The following is a 12472-nucleotide window of genomic DNA, read 5'->3' as shown; positions in this document are numbered from 1 at the left end:
TACTCTTCCTTTTCCATTAAAGATGATTCATTAGGTTGTCTTGCTGTGTTTCAGATATAAGCTCTAACGTGATAAATTTCCCTCAAAGAACTGCTTTTGCAGTGTCTCACAGATTTTGGTAGCTGTGTCTTCATTGTTATTATATTTAAGGAAGTTAATGATTCCCTCCTTCAGCTCTTCTTTGACCCAATTCTCATTCAGCATAAGATTGTTTAGTTTCCATGCCTTCTAGGTGAGAATGAAAATTTTTGTTGGAGCTGAGTTCCACCTTTACTGTCTTGTGGTCTGAGAATATACAAAGTATAATTTCAATTCTTTTAATTTTGTTGAGATTTGATTTGTGCCCTAGAATATAATCTATTTTGGAGACTGTTCTATGGGCTAATGAGAAGAATGTTTATTTCTTAGCTTTGAGATGATGTGTTTTGTATTATGTCTGTTAAGCACAATTGCTCTAGTGTCACATTTAAGTCCTTTGTACCTTTGTTTAGTTTCTGTTTAGAGCAGCGGTTCTCAACCTGTGGGTTGCGACTCACAGGAACTGTATTAAAGGGCTACAGCATTAGGAAGGTTGAGAACCACTGATTTAGAGGATCTGTCCAGCTCTGTAAGAGGGGGGAAAAAGTCCCAGACTATTATGGTGTTATGGGATATTATATTGCTGAGACCAATTAAACTCTGTTTCATAAGTCTGGGAGCATTTAGTCGGGTGCATAAATATTTACAATTGAAATATCCTCTTGTTGTATTGTTTTCTTGACCAATGTGAAGTGTCCATCTTTGTCTTTTTTGTCTTTAGTTGCTTCAAATCCACTTGTATCTGCAAATAAGATGTGATGCCTTCTTTCTTCTGATTTCCACTTGCCTGAAATATTGCTCTCCATCCCTTCACCCTGAATCTTCTTTTGTCCTTCAAGGCTAGGTGTCTCCTGGAGACAGCATATGAATGGCTTTTGCTTTCTTATCCAATTAGTCAGTCTGTGCCTCTTCCAGGAGGAATCCAAGCCATTAACATTTATTGAGGGAATTAATAAGTGTGGTGGAGTTCTATTCATCTTATTGTGTGAAAGTCCATTACTTAGTTTTTTCCTTTGTGTCATTGTGGAAGCTAAAGTTTGTCCTTTAGTTTGTGGGTATTTATTTTGCTGGTGGTCCATTGTGATGGTCAGTGTGGAGAATAAGTCCAAGTATTTCCTGTAGAGCTGGCCTGGTAGTGGCAAATTTCCTCAGTGTTTGGAGATCAGTAAAAGATACAATTTCTCCATCAATTTTAAAGCTTAGCTTAGCCGGAAATAGAATTTTGGGCTGAATATAGTTTTGTTTAGAAAGTCAAAGATAGATGATCATTCCTTTCTGGCTTGAAAAGTTTCATTTGAGAAATCCACTCTCGCCTTGATGGATCTGTCCCTGTAGGTCAATTGGCACTTACTCCTGGCTGCTTGCAAAATATTGTCTTTCATCTTAACTTTGGACAGGTTCATGACAATCTGTCTTGGAGATGATCTGGGGTTTGATATCCCTCTGAAAGGAGTGTGTTAGAATCTTTGGTGATATATGGGAAATTTTCATTTATGATATCCCGTATTAGGGCTTCCATTCCTCTGGAGCATTCTTCTTCCCCTTTAGGAATACCTACAATTCATATGTTTGAATGCTTTGTGAAGTCCCATAATTCTCTGAACAAACATTCTACTTTCTCTCTCTTTTTTTCTGCCTCCTTAACTGCCTGTGTTAGCTTACAAGCTTTATTCTCTAGCTCTGAGATTCTTTCTTCTCCATAGTCTAATCTTTCATTGCCACCTTCTACTGCATCTTTTAAGTTCCCTGATTGACTCCTTCAATTCCTTAAGCTCCACAATATAATTTCCATATTTTTCGTATCTTTCATCCCTTATTTGGTTCTATTTTTGGATTTCCTGTTGGTTATTTTCCTATTTCTCAACAATATCCTCCATTATTTTTACCAACATATTTTAAATTTCCTTTCTGTCATTTCTAACATTTCTTTATAGGTGGAATCCTCTGTAGTAGTTACCACATGAGCCCTTGTGGGAAGTGGGGTTTTGCACTGTCTGGGTTTTCTTATTGCCAGGATTTTTCTGTCAGTTCATCCTCATGTGAGTTTTCTTCTTATCTGCTTCCTTCCCCTACTTTTTCCCTTTTACTTCCTCCTTCTCTTTAAATTACCTTCTCTCTGGGCTTAAGTGTTGAACTGGGTTTTTTTTGGTATAGGACCAAAAGGAAGAGAAGAGTGAAGAACAAGAAGGGAGAAAGATAGAAAAAGAAAAAGAAAGGGAGGTGGTAAAAAGAAAGATGATAGAAACAAGAGAACAGAAAGAGAGAGAAAGGAGTAATAGTGGTGTTCAATAGGGTGTTTTGACCCACATCCACAATTCCCAGCCTCTGGGGAGCTGGGTTAGGTGAGTCTCTCATAGGTAGGTCTCTCCTTACAAGCCTGAGCAAAACCAAGTTTCTACCTCTACCAAACAAAGAAGAAAAAGAAAACAGCAGTATGTCACAGTGGAGACCTACCAATACCTTCTTTCCAAAGGTCCAAGCTAGAAGGACCTCCTAAACCAGGCGATCAGATTCTCCTTGAGCCAGGACAATAATGTGGCACCCCAGGCCTCAGAGTGAGCCTCTATCCCATAAATGGAATACAGTTTAACAAAGAATAAAACAGATCAGGAAAAATAACACATACTAATAAAGGTATATAAAAAAAATATAAAAAATCATATAAAATGTAAAAAGGGGGGGTATATATTAGTTTTTATCTGAGAAGTGGGAAAGATAAAAGTAGAAAAATCTTTACAAAAAGAGAGAAAAGAGGAGAAATGGAAAAAAAGAAAGAATAAAAGGGGTAGAAAAACCATAGCAAAGATGGAACCCTTATTATTGAAGAAAACAAAAAATGGAAAAATGAAACAAAACAAAACAAAACAATTTTTTTTTTTTTGAGACAGAGCCTCAAGCTGTCACCCTGTCAAGAGAAAGTAATTTAAAGAGAGGGAGGAAGTAAAAGGGAAAAGTAGGGGAAGGAAGCAGATAAGAAGAAAACTCACATGAGGATGAACTGACAGAAAAATCCTGGCAATAAGAAAACCCAGACAGTGCAAAACCCCACTTCCCACAAGGGCTCATGTGGTAACTACTACAGAGGATTCCACCTATAAAGAAATGTTAGAAATGACAGAAAGGAAATTTAAAATATGTTGGTAAAAATAATGGAGGATATTGTTGAGAAATAGGAAAATAACCAACAGGAAATCCAAAAATAGAACCAAATAAGGGATGAAAGATATGAAAAATATGGAAATTATATTGTGGAGCTTAAGGAATTGAAGGAGTCAATCAGGGAACTTAAAAGATGCAGTAGAAGGTGGCAATGAAAGATTAGACTATGGAGAAGAAAGAATCTCAGAGCTAGAGAATAAAGCTTGTAAGCTAACACAGGCAGTTAAGGAGGCATCTGCAGTTAAGCAAGTGCCATGGCATCACAGCTCACAGCAACTTCCAACTCCTGGGCTTAAGCAATTCTCTTGCCTCAGCCTCCCAAGTAGCAGGGACTACAGGTGCCCACCACAATGCCCTGGCTATTTTTTGGTTGTAGTTGTCATCATTGTTTGCCAGGCCTGGGCTGGATTCAAACCTGCCAGCTCTGGTGTAGGTGGCTGGTGCCTTAGCCACTTGAGCTACAGGCACTGAACCAACAAAATAAAATCTCAAGGTAAAACATTGGGATAAAAAGAATAAGAAGAACAGAAAAACTGTAGCAAAATTTTAGCTCTTACTATTGAAGAAAGAAACAATGAAAAATTATGAATACAAAAAAAAAAAATAAAAGAAAAAGAAAGAAAAATCTAGGGGAAAAAAGTTGAAAAAAATTTAAAAAAATAAAAAAAAAAAATATATATATATACTTTTTTCATCTCACACCCCAGAACATTACCTATTATCCAGGCAATATATGGGGTGTGAGATGCTAACGATGCTGATATGGCTGTATAAAATGGGGTTTAGAAGCCTCTGTCTTGCCAAGGAGACCTACTACCATCTTTCTGATGACCATGCCCTCACTCCCCTCAAGGTTAGGAGCTTGAAGCTCTCATCAGCCTACTTAATAGATACACCTCAAACTTTCGAAACCATGCCCCTTGGCCATGGAGTGGCTTTCCCAGGAAAGTGTTTTTCACTAAAGTCTTTCCATGAGTGGCTGCACAGCTCAGCAGGCACTCCAGAACTGGCCTCTCACTGGGATCTTGCAGGCTGAAACTGCAAGGCAGCTCTTCCACAATGGTTGCTCTGGCCAGCAGTCCAACAATGAGAGTACCACTCTACATGGTGGCAATCCCCACCCCTGGGTGCTGTTTAAGATCACTCATTCACCCAAGCAATCCCAAGATAACTCTAGCCAGTGACTATGCACAAAAAATTAAAAAGGCTTTCTCTGAAAACCACCACTGAATCAGCCAGGCCCTGCCAACTCCAAGCACTCGCCTTCTGTGCCAGTTATCCACTGCTCCCAACCTCTTCGTTGGCTCTTGGAATCTCCTGCTGCCTCCCTGTTCCCCTGAGCTAATGTTTCTAGTTAGGGCCCTCCAGCCAGAGGTGGCTGGAGTCCTTTCTTCCCAATCTCTCCACAAGTGGCTGCAAAGGAGATATCTCTAGTCCTCCATCTTGCTCTGCCTGGATATGTGAATGTTCGACTTTATAAGAAAATATTTAATTTTGTTAATGTAGTTGTACTGGTTCACACTCTCACAAGAATATAGAGGATAGGTCACATTGTCCCTGGACACTTGTGACCCTATTCACTTCCAGGCTGAGTGTCATGGCTTGGATCATTCTTTTGATTAATTTGGTAATTGGTATCCAGGTCTATGAAATTGGTCATACGTTTTGGCTCGGGAATTCCATCTTCAGGAATTGCTACAAAGAAAAGAACTCAAAATGCAAAAAAACCTTTGGTACACAAAAATGTTCACTGCAATATTGCTTATGACTAAAAAAGTGAAAGGAAAACTCAAAATCCAAGAAATGGGTAAGTAAATTAGAGTATATTTGCAATCTTGTAGGTATAAAGTGGTATTTCTTGGTATTCTTGATTTGCATTGTCTTGATTTGTAGTGAAATTGAATACCTCTTCATATGTTTATTTGCCATTTGTATTACTTGTTTTGGTAACACCTGTTCATGCCTTTTGCCAATTTTTATCAAATCGTGTCTCTTTTTGTAATTGATTTATAGGAATTCTTAATATATTCTTGATATTGATCCTTTGTTTTTTATATGAGTTACAAGCATCCCCCAGTTTGTATCTCATATTTTTATTCTCTTTGAGGTAGAGTATTTTATTAAATACTGGTGTTCATTTTTATGCAATTAAATCAATGAGTGTTTTCTTTTATTGGTTAGTACTTTTTGTGCCTTATTTATGAAATCATTTTCTACTTTGTGGTATAAAATATGTATTCATCTGTATTTTCTTCCCACAGTTTTAAAGTTCTGCTTTTGACATTTATGATCCATCTGTGATTGCCATATATATAGGCTGAAATAGTTATCTATTTTGTTTTTTACCTATTGAAAGGCAATTTGTTGAGTAACTCCTCTTTACTCAGTGATGTGTCATGCTAACTTTGTAAAATATAAAAGTTTAAAATATTCATAGATAGGATTTGACACTTCGTTCTTAGTCTATCCTTGTTCTGATACCATAGTCTTATCCCCAAGAACATTACCATAACTTTTCATATTGAGTATGGCAAGTCTCTTTGTTACTCAATGTCTTTGCTCATTCATATAAATTTTAAAATCAACTTGTCAAGTTCCATGAAAATGTTGGTTAGGATTTTAGTTGGAGTTGCTGTAAGTCTGTAAATCATTTTAGGGATAATTAGCATCTCAATTAAGTCTTTCTATCTTTCCATTCGTTTATATCTTCTTTAATGTTCTCTAGAGTTTTAAATTTTCTGTGCACATGTCATATAGACTCTGTGTTAGATTTATTTTTAGGTATTGATAACTTATCTATTTTCTTTTTTCTCAGAATATAATTGTTGGATTAAGGTATAACTTATATAAAATAAAATGCACCATGTTAAGTGTGCAAGTCAATGACTTTCAACAAAGGTAGACCTACCTATGTAACCTCTGCACAGTCAAGATGTGGAGCATTTTTACCACCCCCTAAGGCTCCCTTGTTCCCCTTCACAGTCCTTACTCCCTACTCCAGACCTTAGGCAATCAATAAATTACTTGTCATTATGTAGTAAGTTTGCTTTTAAAGAAGAAAAACCTCATATAAGTAGAATGAGAAAAATATTCATTTCTTTGTGTTTGGCTTATTTTAATCAGAAAAAAATGCTTTGTAAGTCTTCCATGCTGTTGCACGTGTTAGTAGTTGGTTTCTTTTTATTGCTGAGTAGTAGATTTTCCTTTAAAATTTTGAGAATCAAAGTTTGATTTTCTTTTTTCTTTCCTCTTCTCTTGCTCCATCCCCCCAGGGCTCTATGACCAACCCTTCACTTTCTACTTCAATGATTCCTGAGCACAAAGAGTATTTGTGTGTTCTTTCATCCTAAAATACAGGTCTAATGACCCTGTGCCTTTCCTCCTGCACTGAACTATGCATTGTAGGACTTGTTCTAAGGATGGTAGCATGTGGCTACCGTTAATCATTTCCTAGAAAGTTCCTTCCAATTAAAAGAGGGAGGACCTACAAATTCACAGGGCTGTAACTTCCTGTCCATTGGGATCTGCTAGACATTCTGTTGAAAGGTCTCCAGCCTCCTGCATGGACTTGCTCAGGTAGTAGCTGACCAGATGGTCCTTCATGGGATTTCTGTGTCTTTCAGGACAATCCTGAGAAGACAGCCAGATCAGAACAAGGGGACTTTTACATCACAGGGGATCGAGCCCACATGGACAAAGATGGCTACATTTGGTTCAAGGGAAGAAATGATGATGTGATCAATTCTTCAAGGTCAAGCTGTCTTCTCTTTCCTCTTCCCTTTGAAGTTTCAGGAGGGTGGGGAGGGCTATATGGAAGCATTTATTTTTCCCTCCCAGCTACCGGATTGGGCCTGTTGAAGTGGAGAGTGTCCTTGCAGAACATCCAGCTGTCCTTGAGTCTGCTGTGGTCAGCAGCCCGGACCCCATCAGAGGGGAGGTAACCAAGAACATGACCACCTGCTTCTGTAACTATTAGTGCCCAGCAGAGCAAGCAGGAAGGCCCAGATTCCCCCATCTCACCTCCATCCAGATACCCTGAAGTTGGAAGCTCAATCAGACACACATCCCTTTTAACTAAGCATTTCCTCTGTGTAAGAGACGTAAATACTCTGGAGGGACACAATGGAAACACTTTGATTTTACGTGGACACAGAACAGGACCTGACTATGAGGCGGGAGATCTTGGTCATAAGTACAGGTTCTATCATCCATCCTTCCCAGTAAAATTTTTATTTCTAGTCAAGGGTAGAGTGAGTATTTGAGACATGATTGCTGATGACTTTAATCTGGGAGGGATGGCCAGCTTTAGGGATGCCAGAACTGGTACCTCAAATAACCCTGATATACCAGAAAGATGAGTCCAATGTAATAAGTTAGGCTTTCACAGGGGACATGCAAATTCCTTCCTGTGGGTCCCAGAGGAATACATAGAATAGGAAAGATCAAGATAAAGGCACGACTATGTACTTTTCACTGGCTGTAAATCCAATAAAATTCTAAGGTATACCATAGCTACTTTATGAAAATTAGGGCAACATCAACCTATTCATAGCTGCATTGTCCAGGGTTCTTATGGAAATAAAAGATTGTAGATCTCAAGTCAGACTTGCTGAATCATATTAATAGTAACTGGAGATGCAGCTCAGTTGCTGGGGAATCTGTGTTTTAGCCAGTAACCCCTTGCTGAGTGATTTCCCAAGGAAAGGTGAGGCCATTTATATTGAAAGAGGGGGGAGTGAATTCCATCTATGTTTTGCAGAAATCACACCTGGAAAAGTGGACCAAGCTTTGCATGCTGTGAATTAACTGAGGCAGAGACAAATGGCTGTGTGATCAAAGTTAATCCATGCTGAGTGCTTAGAAAAGAGCCTGGCACATAGAAAGTGTTCAATAAATGTTTAATAGTTGTGGCAGTAAGAGAAGCTCTTCCTAAAAGCAAGATATGTCTGAATATGAAATGAAAATTGGTGCAAGGGCAGTGAGTTGCACCTTAACAGGACATTGTTGATAGAATTTAATGCTTTTCTGGATAAGCAGCCAAGTGGCCTTCCATGACTATCAGAAACCATGTTCTGTTGTGTTTGAGTTTTGGATTCTTCCTCCTTCCTGGCAAGAGGCAGCCTATAGGAAAGATGTAGGCAGAGAAAGCCTAGTGCAGGATAGCCTCCCCGATGTCTAAATACAAGCTGTGCAGCTCAATATTTTCTGTTTGCATATGTTCATACATGTAGTCTCTGAAATACCCACCTCCCCTTGAAAGTGGTTGTTTTCCTCAATCCTGCCTGTTCAAACCCATGCCTACCTACCTTCCTACCTAGGAAAAGCTGGAAGTAAATGGCCATTGGAGTTTAGGAAACTCTTTTTTCCAAAGTCTTTGCCATTTTGACTCATAGTGGTGACAATCCGGGTATGGGGAGTAGTTTGAGAAACAGGTGAAGGGTCTGAAATCCTTCCACAAAAGTTGATGCACCCAATAGTTGATCCTGGAAAGGCAACAGAAAAACTGGTATTCATTTCACTGGCTATGCCCAAGAAAGTATAGAACTCTCTTTATGGCATGGTAAATGTAGGCACTTATTTAAGGCTAGCTTGAAGAGAAAAGAATTGTTATGCAAGTCTTGATCCTTTCTGATATTTCTCCCCATAGGTGGTAAAGGCATTTATTGTTCTTTCCCCTGAGTACACCTCTCATGACCCAGAGGAACTAACCCGGGAGCTCCAGGACCATGTGAAAAGGGTGACTGCTCCATACAAGTACCCCAGGAAGGTAAACAGATGGGAGTTCCAGAACACAGTAGGCTGGGAAGTCAGATGGGCTCACATGACCTGAGCTTTCACTCAGGGCCAGGCACTACAGAGATGCAGAAGACCCTGGCTGCTACATCAGCGTTTTTCTATCTGTTTCTTCACTGGATCCTTCCCAAAGTACATTCTATTCTTTTTTTTTTTTTTTTTTTAGTACATTCTATTCTTAAGTCTAAGAAATGGCCTGTGAATCAGACACAAGAGTTGTGAGAGCATGGCAGCAAAAAGTTCATGGGTATCAGACTCTATTGTCAGACTCAATGTGCTGTTTTGCACATTGTCTTCTGGCAAAACCCTGAATCATAGAGCTTTCCACTTAGTGGCAGAAAGTAATGCTTCTTTGAAGACAAAAATATTTCTTGGAAATAAGGATTTCTAAGTGTTTTCTTATTGTTGTTTGGTCACTAGGTAGCCTTCGTTTCAGAACTGCCGAAGACGGTTTCTGGAAAACTCCAAAGGGGCAAACTGAGAAGCCAAGAGTGGGGGAAATGAGGTAAAACCCCAGAAAGCCTCTCAAAGTTTCCAGAAAGAGCTGGCGGCATCACTAGTCAGCTGCCACTTGGAGCATCATCCCTGCAACCCTGTAGACAGTGACCGTGCTCTGTTTCCAAATGGGCAGCTCTAGAATCACTGGATGACTCTGGAAGAAAGCAGAACATCACTTTCCTGGAGCCCATTGCTACTGTCTCCTCAGGCAAATGCTTGGTGGCTTGACATCCCCTCATCTGCACACTAGTCTTACTAAAAGCTTTCAGTCATCGGCTAAAGGACAGCTTCCCATAGCCTTGGGACACTTGTGGTCTCATCCTCTGCCAGTGCAAATATAAAGAATCGACCCTTTGGATAAAACTGTGTGTTGATAGTACACGAGACTGTAAATTTGGTAAAACCCTTTAGCTCAGAAATTCTATCTTTGGGACTCACTACAAAAGAAAGAAATCAAAATGCAGAAAATGTTTGGCACACAAAAATGTTTACTGTGACACTGTTTAAAACTGAAAAACAAGCACAAGCAGAATCAAAGAACAAGGAAATGGTTAATTAATTATAATTAAGTATAATAATAACCAATAATAGATAATGACAATCTAATCGTGGTATGTTAACTCAACATATTAGATGGTCTTTAAAAATATTTCAAGGCAGTTTACCAAGTCTTGGGAAAAATATAAGCTCTGTTAATTTTAAAAATTAGAATAAAAATAAGTGCATAGTGGAGAATCACAACTCTGAAAAACAAAGGAAAACTGTAAATAGTAAATTTTTGGAGATTAGGGAGAGAGAGAAAACAATGGGTGGTGATTTTTCCCCCCTTCCTCTTTACATTTCTGTATTTTCTAAATTTTTTGTAAGTGGATAGAACTATTTTAATAAAGCATTATTTCAAGAAAACAATCTTCCAAAACTCCATTCTGCCTCATGTCTAGTTCTTCCTCCATATACTTGTACATCATCTCTTGACACACCTGATTCCCCAGCCAGCCTTTCCACAGGATCACCTCAGTCCAGCGCAGCTCCAGAAAACTACGTGCAGCTATACCAGAGAGGGCCAGGCACCACCATCCACACAGCTCACACTTCCCCACAGACCCTACTACCCTAGAAGTCATTGATAAGAACAACCTTTGCTACCACAATCACTTTCATCACTTTAGGGAGAACATATTCTATGGCAGATGTGCTAAATGCTTGGGTGAAATCTAATTAAGATGTTATGCCTGAAAATATCCTCCCAAATAGTCCCAACAGACGAATCTGAGACACACTCTGATGTAAAAAAACAAGAGGTGAGTTTTATTCAGAACCAGGTCTGGATTCTCCTGGCTTGCAAGCCAAGGAAGAGCCCCGAACTCGGGGTGGAGCAAGTTTTTATGGGGTACAGAAAGCAAGAAGGGTAGGGTCCGCTATGAATACACTCTTGATTGGTGGTTGGTGATTTCATTAGTAAAGGAGGATTTGCATTGGTGGTTGATGATTTCACTAGTAAAGGAGAATTTGGATTGGTACAGGTGAGGGGTGGGGGGTCCCTTAACTGGGGGCTAGAGTTGGTGCAGCCTGATTACCTGTATTTCAAGGTAATAGAAACTTATTGTTTATTATAGCAGCTGTTTGCCTAAGGTGACTCAGTTTATGGCTCAGTGGCTGTGCAACCTGAGGTGGGGGAGAGGCAGCAGGGAGTGGCCCTGCAAGTTTCACTGGCAGAGGTTGGGGCGGAAGGGCTAGGAATGGAACTTATGCAGTAAACAGCCAGGAATGGGGCTTGTGCTGTAAACAGCAAAGAATGGAGCTTGTGCTGTAAACAACAAAATGGAGCTAGTTTGGCTCTCACAAAGATATTCTCAATTTTTATTCACTCCCACTCTGCCTTCATGGACATGGCTCTATCTGAGCACTATCTGTGCTATAAATCAACTCACTTTTAAAAGAAAATGTCAGCTGGATGTGGTGGCTCACACTTGTAATCCTAGCACTTTGGGAGGTGGATGTGAGAGGATCACTTTAGGCCAGGAGTTCAAGACCAGCCTGGGCAACATAGTGATGAAACCCTATTTCTACAAAAAGTATTAAAAAAAAAAATTAGCCAGGACTAGTGGTGTGGGCCTGTAGTTCTAGTTACTCAGGAGGCTACAGCCAGGAGCTTGAGGCTACAGGGAGCTATGATTGCACCACTGCACTCCAGCCTGGGTGGCAGAGCAAGATTGTCTCAAAACCAAAATTAAATTAAAAAATAAAAGAAAATATCTTCATGCTAAGCAATATAATATTCATGAAAAGACAAATCTGGAATGCTGTTAATTTCTTTCTAATACAAATCAAAATAGCTGTGACCATGAAAACTGGTCTAAAATTACCTTGCAAAACCCACTTTGGGGAAAACTGATCTAGTCCAATTCTCCCTGTAACACTAAGACCACAAGTGGGAGGGGGTGAATTCTGGGATTCAGCTCCTCTCTGTGAAACTCAACTTCTACAAAATTATAAAGAATGGGAGAGGGAAGGGAGATGACTGACTAGAGTAGGGTGACCAGATTTTAACATTTGTAAAGCAGGACAACATGGCTGGGGGCAGGGTGGGGGCAGGGGACAGGGCAGGGCAGGGCCTGACAGCAATGCAAACTTTGATAAGCAGTTCTGGATAAGCACTTCTCAACAATTATTTGTTATTATTACAGTTTAACATTATAAAATTAACAAAAATAATATAAAACTCATATTCTGACAAAATAGCCACATGGCAGCTCCTGTTGGTGCATTCTTTCCAAAAATCGGGACTTTTTAAAAACACTGTTGGATATGGGACAAATTGTTAAAAATCGGGACTGTCCTGCCAAAAGCGAGATGTCTGGTTACCCTAGACTAGAGACATCAGCTGCTGATCGTGGTGGCAGAGGGAAGAAAAGGGTTCAGATAATGGAGGGGATGGGGGTGA

At 39.6% G+C, this 12472-nt stretch overlaps 1 protein-coding gene across 1 annotated transcript in view; it reads left to right on the top strand.

Moving 5' to 3' along the window:
* Positions 1–10450, top strand: part of ACSM5 (acyl-CoA synthetase medium chain family member 5) — a 39067-nt gene extending 28617 nt beyond the window's left edge. The window contains 5 exon segments of the mRNA XM_012805863.2: positions 6861–6988; positions 7075–7174; positions 8885–9004; positions 9451–9466; positions 9469–10450. Coding sequence (XP_012661317.2) covers positions 6861–6988; positions 7075–7174; positions 8885–9004; positions 9451–9466; positions 9469–9539 — 435 coding nt within the window. The 3' untranslated portion in view covers positions 9540–10450.
* The last annotated feature ends 2022 nt before the right edge of the window (positions 10451–12472 follow it).

Source organism: Otolemur garnettii, unplaced genomic scaffold, assembly GCF_000181295.1.
Source record: "Otolemur garnettii isolate 467f Iridium unplaced genomic scaffold, OtoGar3 scaffold00044, whole genome shotgun sequence".
NCBI classification, from domain to species: domain Eukaryota; kingdom Metazoa; phylum Chordata; class Mammalia; order Primates; family Galagidae; genus Otolemur; species Otolemur garnettii.
Note: the sequence above shows the minus strand (reverse complement) of the source record. Positions and strands in the feature narration are given on the sequence as shown.